This window comes from Colobus angolensis, unplaced genomic scaffold (assembly GCF_000951035.1).
Source record: "Colobus angolensis palliatus isolate OR3802 unplaced genomic scaffold, Cang.pa_1.0 Scaffold601, whole genome shotgun sequence".
Taxonomy (NCBI): Eukaryota; Metazoa; Chordata; class Mammalia; order Primates; family Cercopithecidae; genus Colobus; species Colobus angolensis.
Genome location: NW_012119611.1, coordinates 208,353 through 234,733, shown reverse-complemented (window position 1 = coordinate 234,733; position 26,381 = coordinate 208,353). Strand labels below are relative to the sequence as shown.

General features: G+C 36.9%; 2 protein-coding genes across 3 annotated transcripts in view; one reads left to right on the top strand and one right to left on the bottom strand.

Annotated features, from left to right (window-relative positions):
* The window catches only part of BRCC3 (BRCA1/BRCA2-containing complex, subunit 3), a 40,687-nt gene extending 20,012 nt beyond the window's left edge, over positions 1-20,675 (top strand). For both annotated transcript variants that reach the window (XM_011963205.1, XM_011963204.1), the window contains exons 8-11: positions 14,006-14,137; positions 14,684-14,727; positions 17,612-17,781; positions 18,846-20,675. In XM_011963205.1, coding sequence (XP_011818595.1) covers positions 14,006-14,137; positions 14,684-14,727; positions 17,612-17,763 — 328 coding nt within the window. In that variant the 3' untranslated portion in view covers positions 17,764-17,781; positions 18,846-20,675. The remainder of the gene's footprint in view (positions 1-14,005; positions 14,138-14,683; positions 14,728-17,611; positions 17,782-18,845) is intronic.
* MTCP1 (mature T-cell proliferation 1) overlaps positions 1-26,381 on the bottom strand; it is an 81,957-nt gene that overhangs the window by 27,293 nt on the left and 28,283 nt on the right. The window lies entirely within an intron of this gene.

Sequence of the window (26,381 nt, the reverse complement as noted above, 5' to 3'; positions counted from 1 at the left end):
CGGCTAATTTTTGTGTTTTTAAGAGAGATGAGGTTTCACCATGTTGGCCAGGATGGTCTCGAACTCCTGACCTCAGGTGATCCGCCTGCCTCGGCCTCCCAAATACTGGGATTACAGCTGTCAGCCACTGCACCTGGCCACTAGCAAATCTTAATCGAGTACCTACTATATGCCATGTTAATTCATTGTCTAATTGGGAGATAGAAGCAAATACTGTGTTACCTTTTTTCTTGTAATATTTATCAATTTATTATTATAGCATTGTTTGAAATGTCAAAGAATTGGGAAAAATCAGATGCTCATCAGTACAGAACTGATTAACTCAATTATAATACATTCATATAATGGAATAAAGTGCAGCCATTAAAAAAACAAAAATAAAAATGAGGAAGCTTGGTAGTAGTACATAAATATCTCCAAGATGTTTTGTTAAATGGAAAATGCAGGGTAGAAGAACAGTATGCTATGGTTTGTGTAAAGATGTGGAAGAGAAATAGATAAATACCTAGTCAAGAAATATTAATTTTAAAAATTTAAAAATTTTCACCACACTATTACATGCATATGCATAAAAATATTGAATGGTACAGAAGTGCTTGTAATAAATAGTTTCACTCCTCAAATGGAACCACTTCTTTCTCCTAATTTTCCTTTTAGTTCTTCTGTTACTTTGATATCTCCAAACAATATACTTATGATATTCTTTCTTGATTTACCAATTTTGGATGTTTTCTATTCTTCTTTATTATTGTGTTATATTGCTCTCACAAATGAGGATTTAGCTCACTTACACTACCCCATCTCCATTGTCCTCAATGTAGTTATGTTACTATTTTTTGTTCTTCTGTTGGTTACTTTTCTAATCTTAAAGTTTGCTTATTTATTCTATTAACAATTGACAGTAGACAATAGTTTTTGGCTCCCTGCCGTCACTTGTAGTTTTACCCTAAGCATTTATATTTTCACAGTTGTAAGCATCTATGTTCTGTGTTGTAACCATAATTGCATTTTCTGTGCTTTGTCTATGGTTGATTCTGAGAGTAGAAAATAAAGTGTTTATACTGTTATTATTATGTAAAGATTATTCCCTGTACAGCCAAGCAGTGTAGTGTACTATGATTCCACTTCCTTTCTTATATAGCTTTTTGTTTTTTACATGGGGTTTCGAGTGGCTTTTTCCCCTTATTTTTCTGCCTTTATCATCTCCCAGAGCTCTACATCCTCAGAAGTAATATTAAAATATTTGGAATCCTTGCTTTTCCTAGGATTGCTCCCTTGAAACCCACTATCCTCTTACCCTAATCTGGTATCTTCTCTAGGCCTACTGCACAGCTGACATCCTGGAACTTTCCCTCATTATTCTCCTGGGTTGGATCCGTTGTGGTCTGGATTTTGTGTTATCTTTCTTGGTTCACTGTGTCATTTTGCTGGAAAAGACTCTCTAGTAACTTCCTAAGTTTTTAAACATCCAGTGTTACTGATGATAAGCCTTTGTAGGGCATTTTTTTCCCCCTCTCTCTGCAGCTTTTAGGTATCTCTCTTTATTCTTGATGTGAAATTTTCTATGATTTTCTAACTATGATATAGTTAGAATGTGGATATTTTATTCAAACTGCTGTACACTTCAATCAGAAAGTACTTGTCTTTCAGCTCTGACTGGGTAGTTTGCTCATACGCATGTCCAGACCAGTCATCAACTGAACACTTGAAGAGGACCCTCCACCGATCTCTAGAGTTCTCTTCCTGTGCAGCTCTTTCCTCCGCAGTACTTTCCCTTGCAAACACAAGCTGTCTTGGCCTTCCTAGAGTCTCAGCTACATTTTCTCAACTTGGCATCTGTCAAGCTCTACCTGGGGATTCTCTCTGCGCTTCAGCTTGGAAACTTTCTCCAGCTTACCTCTGAGTTCAACCTGATAACTCCAATTCTATTTCCATACTTTAAGATTCATTCCAGCATTCTTCTTTTCTTTTCTTTTTTTTTTTTTCTGAGACGGAGTCTCGCTCTGTCGCCCAGGCTGGAGTGCAGTGGCCAGATCTCAGCTCACTGCAACCTCCACCTCCCGGGTTTACGCCATTCTCCTGCCTCAGCCTCCGGAGTAGCTGGGACTACAGGCGCCCACCACCTCGCCCGGCTAGTTTTTTGTATTTTTTAGTAGAGACGGGGTTTCACTGTGTTAGCCAGGATGGTCTCGATCTCCTGACCTTGTGATCCGCCCATCTCGGCCTCCCAAAGTGCTGGGATTACAGGCTTGAGCCACCGCGCCCGGCTGCATTCTCCTTTTCCATGTTTGCAACTTTTTCCTTCAAAAGAGAGATGCTTTGCTTCTGCTAGCTACATTTTGTTTGTTACTCATCCCTAGAATATACAGAAAGTAGTTTCAGAATTGCTAATCTATATCACCGTGAAAGACAAACCTACTACCTACTAACTAACTAGAGATCAAAATTTGTTTACAGTTCTTTTTATTAAGCTTTATTGAGGTATAATTAACATGCAGAATTGTACATATTTAATGTACACATTTTCATGAGTTTGGACATATGCCTAAGAGTATATACTCAAAATACTTAGTTGGATTCAGTCTATTTCCCCCCTGACCACTTCAGTGAGGTTATATGATTTATTTGAAAGACATTTTCTTGTTTGCTTGTTTTCCATTTTGGGATTTTCTTTTAACCCATACTTTTTTCCCTTTTAGAGTATATGAAACATCAACATTGTTCAAAAAGTCAAAAGTCAGAACTATATAGAGTTAATTTTGTTAGATAGACTAATATATGAATCTAATTTTATCTCTTTCTAAATGGCAATCCACCTGTTCCAAAACCATTGTTTAAAAAGTTTATGTTAGGTGGGCACAGTGGCTCACGTCTGTAATCCCAGCACTTTGGGAGGCCGAGGCGCACGGATCCCTTGAGGTCTGGAGTTTGAGAGCAGCCTCGCCAACATGGTGAAACCCCATCTCTACTAAAAATACAAAAATTAGCCAGGCATGGTGGTGTTTGCCTGTAATCCCAGCTACTTGGGAGGCTGAGGCAGTACAATTGCTTGAACCTGGGAGGTGGAGGTTGCTGTGAGCCGAGATCGTGCCACTGCCCTTCAGCCTGGGAGACAGAGCGAGGAAAAATAATAATAATAATAAAGAAAGCTTATCTTCATGTCAGCAATTTTACATGGCACCTTTTACCATATATGAAAGCTCCCTATTCACTTGGATCTATTTCTTAACTTTCTATTCTGTCTGTCCGTTTAGTTACCATCGCATTAATTATAGTGGCTTTATTTATTGTATGTTTTATTATCTGTAAGGCTAGTCTCCATTGTAGCTTTTCTTTTCTCAGTGTTTCAGTGTTTCCCTGACTATTCTTTTTTTTATTTTTTATTTTTATTTATTTATTTTTTTGAGACAACGTCTCGTCCAGTTGTCCAGGCTGGAGTGCAGTGGTGCGATCTTGGCTCACAGCAGCCTCTGCCTCCCGGGATCAAGCTATTCTGTCTTAGACTCCTGAGTAGCTGGGATTACAGGCACGCGCCATCATGCCTAGCTAATTTTTGTATTTTTAGTGGAGACAGGGTTTCACCATGTTGCCCAAGCTGGTCTCGAACTCCCAAGCTGGTCTCAAACTCCCAAACTTGGGTGATCTGCTCATCTCGGCCTCCCAAAGTGCTAGGATTACAGGCGTGTGCCCAGGCTTGAGCCACCACGCCCGTCTAAGACCCTGACTATTCTTACATGTTTGGTTTTTCATGTGAACCTTACTATCAACTTGTCTAGCTCCAGATAAAATCCTTTTGATATTTCCATTGAGATTGTGTTAAATTTATAAATTAATTGTGATGTTGCATCCTATCCAAGAGCACTGGCTGTCTTTCCATTTGCTGTAGTCTACTTTTGTGTCTTTCGGGAGTGTTGTTTTTCTCATAGGTTTTGCATATGTCTTACTGAAATTTATTCTTAAGCATTTATCTTCTTTTTTGCTTTGTGAATGTTTTTTTTTTTTTCTATTACATCCTCTGTTTTTTGCTTGTATATTTGAAGGCTATTATTTCTGTATGTAAATTTTTATCTTCCTGAATTCTTTTGTTCTTTGAGTTAATTATACCTTTATTTCCCTAGAGCTTTCCAGATAAGTATCACACCCCATCTGCAAATAGTTTTACTTATTTTCCAATTCCTAAACCTCTAATTGATTCCTTAAATATAACTGCATTGCCTAATACCTTCTTTAGAACATTAAATAGTAGTGGAAATAGTAGATAATCTTGTTTTGTTTCTGATCCTTATGGAAATTCCTGTAGCATTTCTTCATTAAGAAAGATTCTGTATTCAGGAATAAAGTATATATCCTTTTCATGTTAAGAAAGTATCCATAAATTCCTACTTTTGCCCTTTTATTCTGTTTTCATAAGGAATAGGTATTAGATTTTGTTAAGTTTTTCAGTATCTACGGAGGCAATTATGGTTTTCCTTAGTCCTATTAATATTTATAGATTTCCTACTATTTAACCAACTTTGTGTTCCTCAAAAAGACAGGATTATGTTTGCTAATATTTTGTTTAGTACTTTTTCATCAAAAATCATAAGTGCTATCAGAAATATTAATTTTTTGTACTGTCTTTATCAGGTTTAGGTATGTATATTACACTTGCTTCAGAGGAATTGTTTGGAGTTTTCTTTCATTGTGTAGGCTGTGACAGAAATGTATGTAGCAGTGAGACCATCAGTTCTTTGACAATTCCTCTAGGAAATCAACTAGGCCTTTTTCTGTGGGATAGTTCCTTGATAAATTTCTCTGTTTCCCCTCTGAGAATTCATCTGTTTATGCTTTCTTTTGGTAATGGGGTCAATTTTGGTAAAGTACAGTTTCCTAAGAAATTATTCATTTTGTATGGTTTGCAAATTTATTTACACAGAGATCTCTCTGCCAGATAGTCTGTCATATTTTAAATGTCTTGTATTTCAGTAGTTATCTCCCCCTTGTCATTTCATATTTTGTATATTTGTGCTATTTCTTTTTTCCCTTGGTTATGTTAGCCAGTGGTGTGTCAATTTTGTTATTTTTCCCTGAAACACTGATTTTTATTTAGTTACTTTTTTTCTATTCCCAACCTTACTACTTTTGCTTTTATGTTCATTATTTCCTTCCTTATGTTTCATTTTGGTCATTTTGTTGTGCTTTATCTTAGCATTTGGAGTTTGGAATTTAATGAGTATATTTTTTGTCTTTCATTATTATTGATACAAATGCTTAAGGCTATGAATTTTCCACTGATCTTTGCTTTAAATATATCCCATAGATGCTAAGTAGTATTTTCATTTTTATTATTCTTTTAAAATTTATTCAATTTTAGCACTCACCCATTTTGCTTCCTTTCAATTTGGTATCATGGTGTAGCTATTCTAAAATGATCCTGCTCCCTAATGTTCCTTTTTCCTTATACCACCTGGCCTATGTCTAGTCATTTTTGAAGATGAAGATCAAATTTAGGAATCCTTCTCTGATAATTCTCAACTCCCGATACCATCCCAGTTAAGCATTCCTCCTGGAAACTTAATAAAATCATATCCTTCCTTTTTGTAATACGTATTGTATTTTAATATTTTGTTCTTCTAGTGACATTGTAAGATCCTTGAAAGAAGGTATGCCTTTTTATTACTTTTCCCGTGGTGTTCAGTAAATATTTGTTTAGTGTCCCTTCAGCTGTAGATTTCAAAACTAGTATTTTAATACATACATTCTGACCTGTGAGCTCTAGCATACTCTAGAGCTTCTTTGTCATAAACTTTGGTTGGTTGGTTGGTGTTAGCTTTTCAGTTGAAGTGTAACACACAGAAAACTACACAAATTACAAGTGTCCAGCTCAATCAGTTTTCACAAAATGAAAACACCTATGCAACCACAACCCAGATCAGCTCCATGAATTTTTACAAAGTGAACATGCCTGTGAAACTGTATTACATATCAAGAAATAGAACCTCCTTTGTGGCTCCTCTCAATTGTTATGCCCTCGTTTTTTTCCCAAAGGTAACCATTATCCTAACCTCTAACAACACAGATTAATTTTGTCTGTTTTTGAATTGTATATAAACGGGAAAATACGGTAAGTACAACTTTGTGTGTGGCTTCTTTCACTCTGTTATGTTGCGTATTGGTAGGTAGTTCTTATTTATTGCTGTGTAATACTTCATTGTTGGAATTTACCACAATTTACTTACATGTTATATTGTTAGGCATTTCAGTTGTTTCCAGTTTGGGACTCTTATGAATAAAGCTGTTATGAAAATAATCCTTACATAAGCCTCCTGTTGCACATGTGAATGCATATCTTTTCAGTATGTACATAGAAGTGGAATTGCTGGGTTATCACTTTAGTAGAATAGTTTCCAAGTTATCATACAAATTCACATCCTTGCCAATAGTGTATGAAGGTTTTCACGGCTTAACAGCTTCACTGACAATTAGTATTTTCTGACTTTTTCATTTTTTGCAGTTCTGGTGAGTGTGCAATAGTATCTTATTGTGGTTTTAATTTGGATTTCCCCAGTGACTAATTAGGTTGAACACCTTTTCAAATGTTTATTGGCTTTTTGGATATCCCCTCATGTATAAGTCACATTCATTTTTCTTTAACTTTCTTAGTACTTCAAAAGAATTCCAATATGTTCTGGATACAAGCTGTCAGCTATATACCTATTCCAAGTATCTACTCTCTCACCCTGACCTGATTTTCACTACCTTAATGGTATCATTTGAGGAGCCTAAGTTGTTTATTTAATATAATAGTCCAAATTATCTTTTTATCTTCTCGGTCTAGTGCTTTTTAGTGTCCTATACTATTTAAGAAATCTTTCCCTATCTGAAAGAGATGCTTCATTATTTCACCATTCATGCTTAAATCTACAATCTACTTAGTGTTAACTTTAGGATATGATGTGGGATGTGAGCTGACGTTCCCTTTTTCCCATGGTGTATATCTAATTGACCTGGCACCATTTATTGCTGCCCTGCCACTTTGCCTTAAACCAATTGTCCATATATATATGGTTATGTTTCTGAACTCTAGGCAATTCTGTTTTGTCTATGTGTCTATCCTTGTGTCAGTAACACACTTTATTAATTGCTGTAGCTTTATAATAAGTCTTGATGATATGTGGTAACGTTTGTTCTCCCCTTTGTTGTTATTCTTCAAGACCATCTTGGCTATTCTTGGCCCTTTGTAAACCCATATAAATTTTAAAATCGGCTTGTTGATTTCCACAAGAAAACTTGCTGAAACACGTCAGCTGAGATTTGACTGGAATAGAATTGAATCCGTTCATCCATTTGATGTATTCCTCCATTTATTTAGATTTTAATTTCTCTATCTTTTGTATTTTTCTGTGAAACATCTGAAAAGATTGTGCACATTTTTCGTTTAAATTATTCTTGGGAATTTGGTGTTTTATGTTATTGTAATTAGTATCTTTTCATAATTTTCCAGTGGGTACTGGTTATTTAGATGGCAAATTGATATATGTATATTGGCTTTATATCCAGCAGCCTTATGGATATAAATGTACTTATTAATTCTAATGATTTATCTGCAGATTTTATTTCCTTGGGATTTTTTGTGTAAACAGTCATGTCTTCCATAAACAAGGGCAATTTAATTTCACCCTTTCCAATCTTTACACATTCTTATTTCTCTTTCATGCCTTATTATACTGGCTCAGTCTTCCAGTAAAATTTATACATAAAATGTAAAGAAAATGCTTCAAAATTTCCCAGTTATCGCTGGTGTTTAATTTAGCTTTTCCGTAGTTAGCCTCTATTATATTAAGGAAGTTCCTTTGTATTCCTAGTATTCTAAGCCTCTTTTTTATGACTGAATGTTGAATTTTATCAAATGCTCCTTCTGCATTTATTAAGATAATCATGTGATTATTTGCCTTAATGTGGTAAGTCTCATAAACTGATTTCTGAATCTTAACCCAGCTTTGCATTTGTTGGTCACTGTATATTATCTCTTTAGTGTATTCACTAGGCTACTCTTTTTAGAAATTCTATATCTTTGTTCATAAATAAGATTGATCCATAATTTTCTTTTCTTTAAACACCTTTGCTAGATTTTGATATCATGGTTATGCTGGCTGCATAGTACAAAGTAGAAAATGTTCCCACATCTCGATTTTCTGAAATGGTTTGTGTGTTTTTTCTTTAAATGTTTGGTAGAATGTAACAGATTAGCAATGTCAGTGTGCAGTTTTCTTTGTGAAAAGTTTTAAATTATAAGTTCAGTTTCTTTAAAATATGTAGGATTATTCTGATTTTCTGTATCTTTTTAGTTTTGGCAAGTTGTGCTTTTCTAGGAATTTATCCTAGAACTTTAGTTTACATGGTTCACAATATCTTCTTACTATCCTTTTAAAGTTTATAGGATCCGAAGTGATTTCCCCTTTTTTATTCCTTACATTAGTAATTTTTGTGTTCTCTGTTTTTACCTTGATCAGTCTTGGTGGGGGTTTATTAATAAATGTATCAGTCTTTTCAAAAGAGCCATAAATATCCCTTTAAGCACTGCTTTGGGTACATCCATAATTTTTATTTTTTAAAAAAACTATCCTTCAGTTCAAAGTATTTCCCTTGTGATATTATTACCCTTGTGATTTACTTTGATGCAGGTGTTACTTAGAAATATATTATTAAATTTCAAAGCATTAGATGATTTCACACATAAGATGACATCAACACATACTGCCCCTATATCTCCCTGAACTCAACTATATACTCTGGAAAGAATGCCAAGCCTAGCTATTCGTGAACTCTGGAATGTAAATAACAGGCAGTTTGGAGAAGGGTCCCAAAACTTAAAATACCACAGAAGTGGGGATATAAACAAGATCCAAAGTCTCATAAGTTAATATCCAAAATAACCAGGACATAAACCAAAATTATTTAACATATTAAGAACCACAGAAATCTCATCTTGTATGGGAGAAGATAATCAACAGATACAAAAGGCAAGATGACACTTATATTGGAAATATCTGACAAGACTTTAAAAGCTGCCATTATGAAAATGTTCAAGCTATCAGTCACAAAAATGTTGCAACAAATATTTAAAAAGTATCAGATAAGAAATAGAAGATAAAAAAGAAGCAAATGTATATTTTACAACTGAAAAAATATAATAACCAAAATTTTTAAACTCTAGATTAAAAGTGAAAATGCAATGGAAATGCCAGAGGAAAGAGTCAGTAAACTTGAAGACAGATCAACAGAATTATCCAAGCTGGATAACAGATAGAAAAGACTGGGAAAAAATGGACAGAGTTTCAGAAAGGATAGATATAAAAATCAGTGCAGTAGAACTGTGAGTCCATAAGTCAACCTGTACATTTCTCATCAGCTGATCTTCAACAACTGTGCCATGATAATTCAACAGGGTGAAGAGGCAATTCAACAAATGGTGCTGGGACAGCTAGATATCCACATGCAAAAAGAATAAAGCTGGACCACTATCCTCACCCAATATACAAAAATTAAAATGGATCAAAGATCTAAATAGAAGAGCTAAAACAATACAACTTTAGAAGAAAACGTAGGGGTACATCTTCATGACCTTCAATTTGGCAGTAGTTTCTTAAATATGACATCAAATGCACAAGGGAGAAAGGAAGAAAAAACCAGATAAATTGGATTTGATAAAAATAAAAAACTTTAGTGCATCACAGCACATTATCAAGAAGGTGAAAAAAGCAACCTACAGAATCAGAAAAACAGGGGCAAATTACAAAAAGCAGTCTCCCCTTATCTTTGGGGAATATGTTCCAAGAACCCCAGTGGAGGCCTGAAACCACAGATAGTACCAACCCCTATTACCCCATGTTTTCTTATACATACACACCTGTGATAAAGTTTAGTATAATTAGGCACAGTATGAGATTAACAACACCAATAATAAAATAGGACAATTATAACAATATATTTTTCACAATTTCAAAGATAGAAGATTTGTTCTTACTGTAGGTCTTAGCAACATTAGCATATGATGTTTTTGCTTTTTTTTTTAAGTTAAGTTGGATACTTTCATCATTTCACATAAAGGAAGCACTTTAGGGCTTCTCTTTGGCATAGCAGAACTGCTAACATTGCTACTCATATGTTCTGGGGCCATTATTAAGTAAAATAAGGGTTATTTGAACATAAGAACTACAATACCATGACAGTCAATCTGAAACCAAGATGGTTACCAAGTGACTAATGGGCAGGTAGCATATACAAGGTGGATCAGATGGACAAAGGGCTGATTCATATCCTGGGCAGGTTAGAGCAGGATGGTGTAAGATTTCATCATGCTACTCAGAAAGGTCTGTAACTTAAAGCTTATGAATTGTTTATTTCTAGAATTTTTCATCTAATATTTTTGGACTGTGGTTGACCACAGATAACTGAAACCATGGAAAGTAAAACAAAGGATAAGGGAGGACTACACATATGGTAATGGTATAGCATCCAGAATAGGTAAATAATTCTTACAACTCAAAAATAAAAGGGCATACACTTCAATTTAAAAATAAGCATTCAACACAGGACTGGAATTCCAAACAATTAGGCAAGAACAAGAAATAAAAGGCATCCACATTGGAAAGGAAGATGTAAGTTTATCTCTCTGTTCGCACATGAAATATATGTGAAAAACTCACAAAACTGTTAGAACAAAAAGAAAGCCACAGGATACAAAAATCAACAAACCAAAATCTATTTTATTTGCATATACTAACAGCAAATAATCAGAAAAGGAAATTTAGAAAGTATCATTTACAATAATATCAAAAAGAATAAAATAATTAGGCATAAACTTAACCAAGGAGGTGAAAGACTTATATATTCAAAACTACAAAATGTTGCTGAAAGAAGTTACAGATACAAATAAATGGAGAGACATCTCACGTTCATGGATTGGATAACGATATTGTTAAGATATCATACTACTCAAAGTGATCTGTAGATTTAATGCAATCACTGTAAACATCCCAATGGTTTGCTTTTTTTTTTTTTTTTTTTTTAAAGGAGTCTCACTCTGTCACCCAGGCTGGCCATTTTAAAAATAGAAGAATCTATCCTAAAGTTGACATGGAATCTCAGGGGACCTTGAATAGCCAAAACAATTTCAAAAAAGAACAAATTTGGACAATTCACGCTGCCTGATTTCAAAAGTAACTACAAAGCTACAGTAATCAAAACCGTGTGCTATCAGTGAAACAGAATGGTGAGCCCAGATTTAAACCCTTGCATATATGGTCAAGCAAACTTCAACAAGGATGTCAACACCACTAAATTGGAAAAAGACAATCTCTTTAATAAATGATATTGGAAAAATGGAATATTCACATGCAAAAGAAAAAAGCTGGACCCTTATCTTACACCATATGTAAAACTTAAATGAATTAAAGACCAAAACATAAGACCCCAAACTACAAAACTAGCAGAAAACATAGGGAAAAAGCTTCATGACACTGGATTTGACAATAATTTCTTGAATATGACACCAAAAGCACAGCTAACAAAAGCAAAAATAGACAAATGAGACTACATCAAACTTTAAAACTTCTGTGCATAAAAGGAAACAAATGAGTGAAAAGGCAATCTATGGAATGGGAGAAAATATTTGCAAATCATATATTTAATAAGTGGTTAATATCTAGAATATATAGAGAACTCCAACACTCAACAACAAAAAAACCTGACTTTAAAATGGGCAAAGGACTTAAAGTGATATTTCTCTTGGCCAATAGGCATATGAAAGAGTGCTCAATATCACTAATTGTCAGAGAAATGCAAATCAAAACCACAATGAGATATCACCTCACACCCATTATGACAGCAACTATCTAACAAAATCAGAAAATAACAAGTGTTGGGAATATGGAGGAGTTGGAACCCTTGAACATTATTGTTGAGATTGTAAAGTGGTGCAATAAGCATGTGGTTTCTTTAAAAACTTAAAAATAGATCTACTATATGATCCACCAGTCTCACTTCTTGGGTATATATCCAAAAGAATTAAAAGCAAGATCTCAAATAGGTATTTACATACCTATGTTCACAGCATTATTCATAATAGTCTAGAGGTAAAAGCAACCCACATGTCCATTAATGGATGAATGGACCAACAAAATGCAATGTAACATATAATGGAATACTATCCAAACTTAAAAATAAAGGAAAACCTGTTACAACCTGCGACATGAAGGAACCCTGAGAATGTTATGCTAAGTGAAATAAGTTATTCACAAAAGAACAAATGCAGCATTTTTCTGTTTATATAAGGTGTCTAATGATCATAGATATACGAAGTAGAATGGTGGTCACTAGGGGCTGGGAGAAGGGAGAAAGGGGAGTTGTTTAATGGGTATAGAGTTTCAGTTCTACAAGATGAGAATATTTTGAAGATCTGTTTCATAACAATGTTAATATACTTACATTACTGAACTGTATACTTAAAATGGTTAAGATAGTAAATTTTATTTTTTAAGCACAATTACATTAAAAAGAAAAAAAAACCCAAATGGACATTGTAAAAGTGGAAAATACCTAAAATTAAGAAATCATCAGAGGGACTAGCAGCAGACTCAGGTATAGCAGAAGGGATCAGTGAGCACAAATGTCAATAAAATATACCCTAAGTGAAGCAAAGAGTTAAAAAAAAAAAAAAGAGAATGAAATAGCAGAATAGTGTGTGACAAAACTGTGAGGCAGTGTGAACCATTTTAATTTACATGTAATTGGAGCACCAGAAGTAGACAAAGAATGCCTAAAGAGATAGTGGCTAAGAATTCTCTAAAAACTGATTCATACCCATAGATTCATGAATCTCAGCCAATCAAAAGCAATATGAATACAAGCAAACTAAAATAGGCACATTATAGCAGCTAAAGGAATAAAAGATATATTACAAATAGTGGAGCAATAAAATGATAAGAATGATGACTGACTTCTCATCAGAACCCTGGGAAGCTGGAAGATGATGGGGTGACATCTTTAATGTGCATGAAGAAAAAAGCTATTAATCCCAGAATGTTTATATTAAGACAAACCAGACATTTTAATGGAAAAAAGCAGGCACAATCTGGAGAATTCACTACAAGAAATATTGAAAGTTCTTCAGACTGAAAATATATGATTTTAGATGGAAGCATACCCTGACTACTTGGGTGTGGGGAGGGGAGGGCTTGTAATGCCCCATCATTTGTGTGCCATCTAGGTTGTGGTATGGGAACTAGGCATGTTCTGCTGGGATGGGGAAGCTAGATCTTAAGCTGCCTTACCACCATGTGCCAGTGGGGCCTCACAGTGCCAGGGGCCTTCAACCTGAATTCTCCACTGAACCTGCTGGTAGGTAGAGTTTAGGTGTATTTGGGGTGATAAGTGGGTAGAGGTAGACTGGTTGGCCTTAGTAACAAACATTTCTGTTTCTCCCACTCTAGCATGAACATGTGAATATTTGTGAATTTCTTACCTATTTCCCCCCAGGGGAGAAAATGGAAAGTGAGGGCCACTGGTAAACACTGAGTTAGAACAAGTGAGTAATCCCACCTACATAATGAATGTGATGGAGTCATTGAAGAGTCTGTAGTTCCTCTTCTCCAGACTTTTGTGATTAATTTGTTAAACCTCACTGGCAACTTCTTGACTAAAAACAGTATTAATTAGCTATTTCCCCTGACTGGGGAGCAGACCTAAGGACCTTGAGCTTTCAAGGCTTCTCTTAAATTTGCAGAAGTGGCCTTACATTCTCTATGGGACTAGGGAATACTGGCTCTGCAAACGGGCTTTTAGTTTGTTCTCCAGACAAACCCGGTTTGAACTCTATCCACTTTGAAGTTGCGTCACTAAATGAATTACACAATGCTTAATCTTTGAAGTACGCCATATTCCAAACTTTCAATTAAAACTATAGAGAACTTCTGATTATGACAACTCAGGGTTTAAAAACTGACCTGAACTGATTGCCTCACAGGTATGAGAGAATCGAAATCCCAATCCATATTGTACCTCATGTCACTATCGGGAAAGTGTGCCTTGAATCAGCAGTAGAGCTGCCCAAGATCCTGTGCCAGGAGGAGCAGGATGCGTATAGGAGGATCCACAGGTAGAGACCCTCTTCACTCCTCTTCTCTACTTCTCAGGACCTAGTCTCTCTTTTCTTCTTCTGTCCTTTTATCTTTAGCAGCTCAACTCTTGAGGCCCCTTTCCTTTTGCCTCTCTGGGAAAGCTTTCTAGCAGTCTCCAATCATAATGTTTCTCACACTGTATGATAATTTCTTCAACATTTGTTTTTCTCCTGCTTACTTTGGATGTTTCAAGGGCAAGGATACTTTCTTTTTTGGTTGAGAAAAGAAGATAATCTACAACATCTTAATCCTGTTGCCAAGCACTAGGTTTTGCCCAATAAATTTGTACTAAGTCAGAGCTTTGGTGAGAGACAACAATTTCAAAATTATCATTTTGAATTATCTTTGAATAAAATCACATCCCCCAAATCATCAGGAAGTTAATATTGGGGATTTAAATACTACATATTCATCTAATACAGTTGGCAACGGTGTGATGCAGTTTATGGTTGGTATAGTCCATGATCATTTTGCTTTCCCTTCAGTGCTGCTTTGCCACTAACCTACTCTATTTTATCTTTTAGCCTTACACATCTGGACTCAGTAACCAAGATCCATAATGGCTCGGGTAAGAATTTTTTCTTGAGTACTCAGCATTTTTTCTGAGTATTTCCCTGAAATACTCAGCTGACAGAAGCAAATTTAGTTTAAGTGAGTGAAGTGATGGGTACAAGTTGTCCTCGGACTTCCTTTCCTAAGGGTTTTCCTGATCCTGATCCCAGCATTTCTTTTGAACTCTGGGGATCCATGAATACTATAAATACAGCTTAGAGTAAGACAGGAGGAAAGACAGGAAAGAGCTTTATGATAGACCTACTCAGTGATACACTGGCACACGTTTAACAACCAGTTCTCAAGGAGCAGGAGGACCCTGATTTGTTGTGTTTGGTGGTTTCCGTGGTGTAATGCCCCTGGCATGGCTGGTTTCAAGCAACTAACATGGCATCAACTAGCTTACAAACTTCTTGGAATTTTAATAGTTGGCTTTTGTGAGCTGGCATGAACTGGTTCCAGCATAACACTACCAGGGCCTGTCATGGTGGGAATTGAAAGAGATGGATGGATAGACAGATAGACAGATAAAAGGGAAGGCATGAGGGAGAAAAATCTTTTGATGTCAATAAATATAAAAGTAATTTTTATACAAGGCAAAGGAACAAAAAGCTGAATACAATATTTATACTAATTCACTTGTCCCTAACATACACATTTCCCCAGCCACACTTTCTGTCTGAGTAACCCTGACTTCTGGGTCATTCTGTGCACTCTTCCCCAGTTACTTGCAAAGTCACCAGTGAGGAAGAAAGGGAGGCTTTTGAGTGTTACAGGCAGTTACTTTTCAAAGAAAAGGAGAAATGGCTTGGTCTATCTGTCCCATAATTTTGGTCTCAGTATAAAACATGACAAAGTTAAAAGTTGGTAATATATGATATATAACCATATTCTAAAGCCACAGTAATTTAAAAAGTATAAATAATAGCTCAAAATAAACAAATAGATCAATGGAACTGAACAGAGTCCAGAGATAGGCCTATGTATATATAAGAATTTATATTTAACAAAGATATTACTTTAAATAAATGAAAAAAGCATGAATTATTTACTAAATAGGATTGGGACAGTTCACTTCTTCATTCAGGAAACATTTGAGTGCTATTCTAGGCACTGAGGTACAGTGCTGAACAAAAGAGACAGTCTTAACCTTCATGGAGTTAACATTCTTTTATTTCTATTTGGGGGAAAATAGATTCCTACCTAATACCCTACACAAAAAATAAATTCCAGATATATTTAAACTTTTACTATTGTGCTACAACCACTTTAGAAAAGAGGTTGGCAATTATATTTGCCATATGTCATACCAGTTCCTTTCCTAGGTATATACCTCAAAGAATTGAAAACAGCTGCTCAAAGAAAAACCTGTATACAAATGTTTACAGCAGCATTATTCACAATAGCCAAAAGGTAGAAACAACACAAATGTGCATCGGTGGGTGAATGGATAAACTGTGATATATCCGTGTAATGGAGTACAACTCAACAATAAAAAGAACAAACTACTGAAACATGAACAAACAGGATGAGTGTCAAGAACATTGTACCAGGTGAAGGAAGCATCACACGAAAGGCTACATACTCCATGGTTCCAAATTCAAGAATAAGCAAAACTAATCTATGGTGTGGTAGCTGCCTGGGCCCAGGGCTGAAGGGGCATTGGATGCAAAGGGAACTGCAGAGGGGATTGTTTGAGGGTGGTGGAAATGGTATATATCTTGACTAGCACTGGTTACATGGAATGTCTTAGTTCATTTTGTGTTGCTATGAAGGAATACCTGAGGCTGGGTAATATATAAAGAAAAGAGGTTTATTTGGCTTTACAGTTTTGCAGACTGAACGAGAAGCATGATTCTGGCACCTGCATTTGGTGAGGGCTTCAGGCTACTTCTACTCGTTACAGAAGGCAAAGGGGAGCCTGTGTATTTAGACATCATGTAGCAACAGAGGAAGATGATGGCCTAAGTATAATGTGAAAACCTGAACTCACAAAAGGAAAGACTGACTAAATAAAAATTAAAGACTTTTATGGGCCCCTACAAAAATAAAAATGTTTATTATTATCTTTAAAAGAAGTATGGATTAAGATAAGATGATCAGTTTTTCACCTTTTCAAAGATTAAATTGAGAGACTATTAGGTGAGGATGTGAGGGAAGTGAACAGTCTCACTGTTCCTGGAGATATAATTTAGTACAATCTGGAAAATACTGGATAATTAGTTTTAAAGTGTACATGTACTTACATCTAGCAATTTCACTTAACTGCAGTCTTTAAAATAGCAAAAAACTGGACAGTGGTCATTTCAGTGACAGTCACACATTATGAGAGAGAAAAAGATACTTACATTAGATGGAATTTGTTTTAAAAGAGTACCTTAGAACCTTTGTCTTACCATGAAGCTGAACATTCACGGTAAAGCATAAAAGATGGTAACTCCCTTACTCTTCATTCCTCTGCAATATACATAATGTTTATATGCCTACAGGGCGCTCTGGAAACGTAAGTTGCAGAAGGCAGACTTCTGGCCCATTAGGAGGTTTTGATGGTTTATAGCAAGGGAAGGTCTGAAAGGTTGGGGAAAGGAACCCTTTCGTGGCTCTTAGCCCTTTTGCCTAAGGGAGTAAAGAGCTGGCCATCTTTCTGCCACGCTTCCCTCTGGCTTATGGATTCAAGATAGCCTCAGAATGGGTATTTTCTATGCTCAGCTCTCCTGTTTTTCCCCTGGCTGGGCCCGGAAAAATTGTTTACCAGTCCTACTTATTACACTTTTTCTACTTCCTTCTCCAACCCTTTCTTTCTGTGCTCATGGTTGGGGGTCTGCTGGTGATGGAGTGGGAAGATGCTAGTGGATGGTGCTTTTCCACAATTATTCTCATCTTTATTTTTCCTATTGAAGTGTTTACCAAGAATCTGTGCAGTCAGATGTCGGCAGTTAGCGGGCCTCTCCTACAGTGGCTGGAGGACAGACTGGAGCAAAACCAACAGCATTTGCAGGAATTGCAACAAGAAAAGGAAGAACTTATGCAAGAACTTTCTTCTCTAGAATAAATCAGGAGACAAAATGGGGTAAAAAACTTCTTTTTCAATTTGTGTACTAAACACAGTCTGAAAATGCACACAACTCACATCCAGGCAGACAATAGAGTAGTTCTTTTTATATCCCAGTAGATAAGTTTTCACATACAATCAACACAGGATGTCTTCCTGACAGTTTAATTCGAGTTCACTGAACCCTCCTACCTATAACTGACCTATAAGGAGCTTATGCAAGAGAATTTAAGTAGAATATGAAAGTTATTTTTAAAAAGGCTATAGGTGGTACATCAGCAAGGAATATCTTAGAATAAAATGTCTGGGGAGTATATTTTAAACATATTTCCCTTTCTTTTAACTTGGAAGCCTTTATTTTCATTTTCAAATACATTCACTCGCTAGAATATTTTATGTTTCAATTTTGTAGGTCTGATGCTTATGTTGGACAAGCAAATAATAAATCTAGTGTCAGTAGAAGGAAGACACTGCCCTTGATTTCTAAAATATATGTTCTGAGATACCTATCAAACGTTGAATCTCTGAAGGTACTCTTTTTAAACAAACATGAGTTCTAGCATATTTGACTCTGAAGTAAATTCCTACTGAGCAGATCCTATCTGTCTAGGAATTTCCATTATAGTATAAATGTGTTTCTCCAGAAACATTTAGGATTTAGGATGTAATAAAAATCATGCTTTTAAAAAGTTTGGTTGCATTACTCTTATCATGTAAAAGCACAAATGATAAATGTGTCTTCAGAAAAGACATACTTTTCTGTGTGCTTGTTGCATACTGGAAACAAAGTATGCTTGTTGGATACTGGAAGTTAAGTGATAAAGGCTGTTTTTGGTTTTTGTTTATCCTTCTTATTTTTCAAATTTCAAAGTGTTGTCCAGAACTACCTGCATCAGAATCACTTGAAGGTCAAACTCTATCTCTGGGGATAAAACCCAGAAATCTGCATGAACTCCTTAGCTGATTCTGGGGCATACTCACATTTGAAAACCACTAGCCTTGAGCATATGGAATGTATATACTATATTGTCCCTAATTTCCCACAGCCACTGTTCTTCTCTATTCTTTTTATTTCCCTATAGGAAAGATGAAAATATCCAGTATAAAGTTACTTAAGCTAAATCAATTTTGAAGAAGAAAAACTTGGAGGACTCACATTACCTGACTTCAAGACTTACTAAAAAGCTATAGTAATCAAGATAGATGGTATTGGCAGAGGAACAGACACATAGATCAATGGAACAGATGAGAGAACCCAGAAATAAACCCATATAAATATGCTCAACTGATTCTGAAAAAGTACAAAAGCATTTCAATGGAGGAAAAATAGCCTTTCTGACAAATTATGCTGGAGCAATTAGACACCCATAGCGAGGAGAAAAAAGAACCTCTACTTAAACCTCACATCTTATATAAAATTTAACTCAAAATGTATAATGGACTTAAATGTAATGCATAAAACTATATAACTTGGAAAAAAGCCACAGGAGAAAAAGCTTCAGGATCTTGGGGTAGGGGACAAGTTCTTGGACTTTGCCCCAAAAGCACATCCATAAAAGACAAAAACTGATATATTGGACTTCTTAAAAATTTTAAAACTTGTGATTTAAGAAGAGGAAAAGATAAGCTACAGATTGAGATGAATTTGCAAACCATATATCTGATCAATTTGGCATATATAAAGTGTGCTAAAAACTGAACTGTAGTCAGGCATGGTAGCGCATGCTTTTAATCTCACCACTTTAGGAGGCGTGCTTGAGGTCAGGGGTTCCAGACCAGCCTGGGCAAGACAGTGAGACTCTGTCTCTACAAAAAATTTTTTAAAAAAAATTAGCTGGGCACCATGACACACATCAGTAGTCCCAGCTACTAGGGAGACAGGAGGATCACTTGGGCCCAGGAGTTTGAGGCTGCATTGAGCTATGATCACACCACCACACTCCAACCTGTGTAACAGAGTGAGGCCTTGTCTCAAAAAAAGGCACAAAAGCTCAACAATAAAAACAAACAGTCCAATTAGAAAATGGGCAAAAGACATGAATAGATGTTTCACTGAAGAGGATCTAGAGATGGCAAGTAAGCATATGAAAAGCTGTTAAACTCCATAAGTCATGAGGGAATGCAAATTGAAACCACAGTGAGGCTATGACTTACTTATCTGAATGGCTAAAGAAAAAATAGTGAAAATACCAAATACCGATGAGGATACAAACTGAATATTTTATACATTGCTAACAGGAATGTACAATGGTACAGCCACTCTGGAAAGGTGTTTATAAATTTCTTATCAAGTTAAACATAATTTTTTAATCAAGTTAAACATAAGACCCCGCAGTTGTGCTCCTCGACATTCATTCCAGAGAAATGAAAACCTATATTGTACTTGTACCCAAACATTCATAGGAGCTTTATTTGTAATAACCCCAAACTGGAAACAACCCAGATGTCCTATAACAGGTACATGGTTAAACAAACCATCCATAACTTGCAATACTACTCTAGAATGAAAAGGAACTAACTGTTGATACAAGAACTTGGTTGTACCTCAGGGGTATTATGGTGAACAAAAAAGCCAGTCTCAAATGGTCACATACTGTGTGATTGCATTTATATAATATTCTTGAAGTGACAAAATTATTGAAATGAAGAACAGATTAATGGTTGCCAGGGATAGGAATTGGAGGGGGTGTGGGATATGTATGACTGTAAAGGGATGACGCAAGGAGTTCCTTTGTGCTGATGGAACAGTTCTATGTGATTATGATGATTATGATGTTGATTATAGCATTTGATTATGAGGTTAAGCACATGAATCTATACCTGTGCTGAAGTTGTATGGACCTACATACACACAAATGAATGCATGTAAAATCTGGTGATATTGAATAAAGTCTGTAGTCTAGATAGCAGTATAATATCATTGTCAATATCTTGGATATGAAGTTGTGCTACAGTTACAAAACTGTACCACTGGAGGAAACTGGGTAACGGATACATGGGACTCTGTACTATTTTTGCAACTTCCTGTAAGTATATAATTATTGCAAAATGAAAAGTTGTAAGTTTTAAGTAAGGAACTGGGACGTATGGTACCTATTTTATGAAGTAAGAAAAGGGTGATAGAAAATTTGAGGGGAATAAAACAATTGGAATATTTTTACAGGCCAACCTTTAGCACAAGTCCTTTTCCTTTTCTGGGTTTCATTTTCTTTAGGAATAGAATGAGATTAGAGTAGTTGACCACCAAGGTTTCTTTTAGCCCAGTGTCCAGTCTTTAAAAGTGTTGAGCATCACAAAAAAACAGTGGTGTGAACAAGATGTATCATTATTTTCCCAGCTGCACCAATCTGGCTTACCTTTACACAACCCTGTATCCCCTTATGAACACTAGATTCTCTATATTCAATCACATCCAAGGCTCTCATGGTAACTGTATATACTTGTTCTCTCTGTTTTCTTATCTCTTATAATTTCAGCTCCTTGCCTTGTGACCTCTGCCCACAGCACTTCATTGAAACTACTCCTGCCAAAGTCACCAATGATCTCCACACAGTGAAAGTCAATAGTTGCTTCTCCCATCCTTAATGAACCTCTCAGTATTGACACAGTTCGTTACTCCTCCCTGAAATCTACTTCCTTGGCTTCTCCTATTTTCTTCTCTGGCTAGTCTTCCTGTTGTTCTTTTCTTCTCTAGCTGTTCCTTCTCAAATTCATTCATAGACTTCTCTATCTTTGCTTACCTATATGCAGTTGACATACAAATCTGTATTTGTCCACGCCTCTGTCTGAACTCTAGGCCTACATTTCCACCTCTCTACTAGACATTTCACTTGGTTGGGTTTTTAAATTTTTAATTTTTTTTTTTTTTGAGGCAGGGTCTCACTCTGTTGCCCAGGTTAGAGTGCAGTGGCATGATCATGGCTCACTGCAGCCTCGACCTCCTGACCTCAGCCTCCCAAGTAGCTGGGACTACAGGCATGCACCACCATGCCTCACTCATTTTTTTGTATTTTTTTGAAGTGACAGGGTTCCACCACGTTGCCCAGGCTAGTGGCAAACTACTGGGCTCAAGCAATCCACCTGCCTCGGCCTCCCAAAGTGCTAGGATTACAGGCACGAGCCACCGTGCCTGGCCTCCACTTGGCTGCCTTAATGGCACATAAAAATTAATATATCTAAATCTGAAATCATAGTTTTCAATCTAAACTATATTCCCTTCCAACATTTCTTACCTCAGTGAATAGTGAATGTAACATCTATTTGCACAAACCAGAAACCAAATAGACATTCGTAACACCTCTCTCCGTTACCTTCTAAACTACTTATATCGATAGAGTTATAGCAATTTGAAATTCTTTTTCTAACCTAGTAATCTGAGTAATTTGTAGGATAAGCATGTCAGGGGAGGGGCAGGTACATGGAGGTGTCAGTGCCTGATGACTGAGGAAGCAGGCTGGGATTACTGCGTGGAGGTATCAAAGTTTCCAGCTTTGTGGCTCCGTGGTCAGGTGGAGAGGCAGGGGGAGAGATCCAGTGGAAGCCATGTTGTGCCAGTGCCCTCAGGGTGAGGAGGCAGCCAGCAATGTGCTACATTAGGCAAATAACTAAACTGATTGATCGAAGAAGTAAATCTGTTGAGGAAAATGGGAGCTAGGTTTCTCAGTGTCAGAGAAATTATTTGAAAACATGGAAAGGCCAGGCGCAGTGGCTCATGCCTGTAATCCCAGCACTTTGGGAGGCCGAGACGGGTGGATCACGAGGTCAGGAGATCGAGACCATCCTGGCTAACACGGTGAAACCCTGTCTCTACTAAAAATACAAAAAAAAAAAAAAAATTAGCTGGGCGTGGTGGTGGGCGCATGTAGTCCTAGCTACTTGGGAAGCTGAGGCAGGAGCATGGCATGAACCCAGGAGGCACAGCTTGCAGTGAGCCGAGATCTCACCACTACACTCCAGCCTGGGTGACAGAGCGAGACTGTTTCAAAAAAAAAAAGCATGGAAAAGAGGAAGGGTAAAATGAATCTCATGGTATTGGATTAAAATTGGAAAAGAGTTCATTAATATGAACTATTTTTCAAAGGAAAAATTGTGTGTGTGTATGTGTGTGTGTATATATACACACACACATATATACATATGTGTGTGTGTATATATATATATGCACACAAACCCTATACATATATATCTCAGAGCTGAAAAAGGTATGTGTATGTGTATTTGTGCATACTTTTCTCAGCTCCATCCACCAAGATGGACTAGAACTGACACCCAGTGGCTTTGAGCACACCTAGCACCAAGATGCTGATTTTCAAATCCTCCACTAAAAATGGAATTGAATTGAGAGTCCAGAAATAAGCCCACACATCTACAGTCAACTGATTTTCAACAAGGGTGCAAGACTATGGGAGAGAACAGTCTTCAACAACTGGTGAGTGGACAAGTGGATATCCACGTGCAAAATAATGAAGTTGGACCGAGACCCCACACAATATATGAATATTAACTCAAAACGTATTGAAGACTTAAATTCAAGAGCCTAAACAATAAAAACTTTATAAGAAAACAGTAGTAAATCTTTATGATCTTGGTTTTTGCAATGGATTCTTAGATATGACACCAAAAGTGCAAGCAACAAATAAAAAATAGGCAAATTGGAATTTATGAAAGTTAGAAAATTTTGTGCATCCAAAGACATCAGGACAATGGCAGAAAATATTTGCAAATCCTATGTATAAGAGTCTAGTATGCAAAATATATAAAGAACACTGAAAACAACAAAAACCAAACAGCACAATTCAAAAATCGGCAAAGGAGCGAAATAGAAATTTTCCAAAGAAGACCTACAAATTACGAAGAAGCACATGAAAAGATGCTTGACATTACTAGTCACCAGAGAAATAAAAATCATGGGATATGACTTTATACTAACCAGAATAAAAATGTAAGAGAATAACAAGTGTTGGTGAGGGTGTGGAGAAATTGGAACTCTTGTACACTACAGGTAGGAATATAAAATGGTATAGTCAATTTGGAAAATTGGCTGATGGCTCCTCCTAAAGTTAAACACAGAATTACCATAAGACCTAGCAATTGCATTTCTAGGTGTATATCCCACAGAACTGAAGACAGAAATTTAAACAAAAACTAGACAACCCAAATGTCTATCAACAAATGAATGGGTAAACAAAATGTGGTCTGTTCTTTAATGGAATTTTATTTGGCCATAAAAAGGAATGAGGGGTAGGAGGAGCAGGGATAGAGGGTTGATGGCTAAGAGGGATGAGGTTTCTTTTTGAGGTGATGAAAATATTCTAAGTTGAGTGCAGTGATAGTTGTAGAGGTCAATGACTATACTAAAAGCCATTAAATTGTTCACTTTAAATGGGTGAATTGTGTTGTATGTAAATTATGTCTCAATAAGACTGTTTTTTTTTTAAAAGACACAAAAGAAGAAACTTTCCTGCAGCTCCAGCTGACCCTGCAGGCTGGCCTCTTCCACTCTGACCTGTGCTCCCTAAACTCCCTGCGAAGGAGATAAAATGAGCTCCTGGTCTGCAACAGCTATTGGTTATTGTAATGTCTGCTTTTGTTTAAAAGGAAAAAAGACTCAACTCCTTGTACAGTTTGAATTGTATCTATTTGGGGATCTCTGAGTTTCCTGTATCTGGATGTCTAAATCTCTTACTAGACTTAGGAAGTTTTCAGCAAGATGACTGGATGGTCATGTTTCAGCCTCTGTGAGACAAACGTTACAGCAGCAGATGGCACAAGACCCAGGAGCCTGAGGATGAACGTCCTTGGAATCCACACACTCATCAGATCTGTGCTGCCCAGGCAGCAGGCACTATTGAAAGATGGCATGGACTCAAAGGAAAAACTGAAAGGACAGTTGGATGGCCAAGGCTCAGCCTCCAGTGTAACACACACGTATGACAGTCGGTTTGGGCTGTAAATGTGACAGAAGGATACCTATCAAAATGTAATATTTAATTATGAAGTGGGGAAGGAGGAAGAAGCTTAGATGGCTGTAAGAGACCAAACGAAACAAGTGTAATTAGCACTGCATAATTAATCCTTCTCACTCTACCTTTGTTCCTTCCTGCCTACTTCTAGGACCATGGGCCACTGGGATTTGGGGTAGCAAAAAGGAGCCAAGGGTTAGTGATTCTAACCTGGTACTCCTTTTACCACCTGAGTATGCTTGCTGGATTTGGATAGTTACAGACATTGACGATAATGATCCTGAGATGATGGTGCTCCATGCATCAGAGATTAGAGATGTTACAGGTACAAGGGATACAAAGAAAGAAGTGCTGGGCCATCAGGGACAAGTTGATATGGTTTGCATGTGTGTCCCCTCCAAATCTCATGTTGAAATGTGATCTCCAGTGTTGAAGGCGGGCCTAGTGACAAGCATTTGGGTCATCAGGGCAGATCCCTCATGGATACCTTGGTGCTGTCCTCACGATGATGAGTGAGTTCTTGCTCTGAGTTCATGTGAGATCTGGTTGTTTAAAAGAGTACACATCCTTGCCGCTTTGCTCCCACTCATGATGTAATACATCAGTTCCCTCTTTGCCTTCCACCATGATTGTAAGCCTCGTGAGGCCTTCATCAGATGCAGATGCAGATGCTGATGCCATGTTTCCTGTACAGCCTGCAGAACTGTGAGCCATTTAAACCTCTTTATAAATTATCCACCCTCAGGTATTCCTTTGTAGCAATGCAAAAATGGACTAATACACAATTTAGGAGCAAGGTGTAGGTAAGACAAGGAGAGGACTGGAAAAGGGTGAAGTGACTGCTGCAAGGACTGATAACATCAATCACATGGCTGTGAAAGGAGGGCAACAGTCTTGACGGGTGGAGAGAGCAAACTTTAAACTCTGTGAAGGCAGAGGTGGAGGGAGGGGCTGCTAACATCTCAGCTACTTGTCTGCAGAGCCTCTGGACAATTTAGCCCAGACTGCCATCACCACTTTCAACTCAATGGCTGGCCAACAAATCTTAATCTAAGGACTCTCAGAAACTTCCCAGGAACTGCTGACTCAAGTAGCCTCAATTCAAAATGATAGAATGAGATTAACTTTCTGGAAACTGACAAAACTCTTTTGTACAAGAGCTTAATAGAATTGGACCCTGATCCCAACTCAGCACAATGGCACTGCTGAGGTCACTACAACTTCTTATGTGAATAAGAAGCTACCTGTACTAGCGTGCCACACACAAACTGGTCTATTATCTCTAATGTACAGGGTAGTGGGACAATAACACATTACCCAGGACTTCCTGCTGGTCAGTCAAGGCAGGATATGTGCAACTGTCAGCATCCCTTACTGCACCTGGGTTAATGAAATATTTAACTGGCTTGACTCCAGTTGGGGAGCCTAGCTTCAGTGTATCCTCCAAGTGGGCCTAATTAGAGAAGCATTCTTGTATATGTTGCCCAAAATAATCGGAATTTGGTTAAGGCCCCTATAAGCACGATTAATTAGAGTACATTTGATGGGGTGGCCTATGCTCCTGAGAATTCTTTTTTTTTATTTTTATTATACTTTAAGTTCTAGGGTACATGTGCATAACGTGAAGGTTTGTTACATATGTATACTTGTGCCATG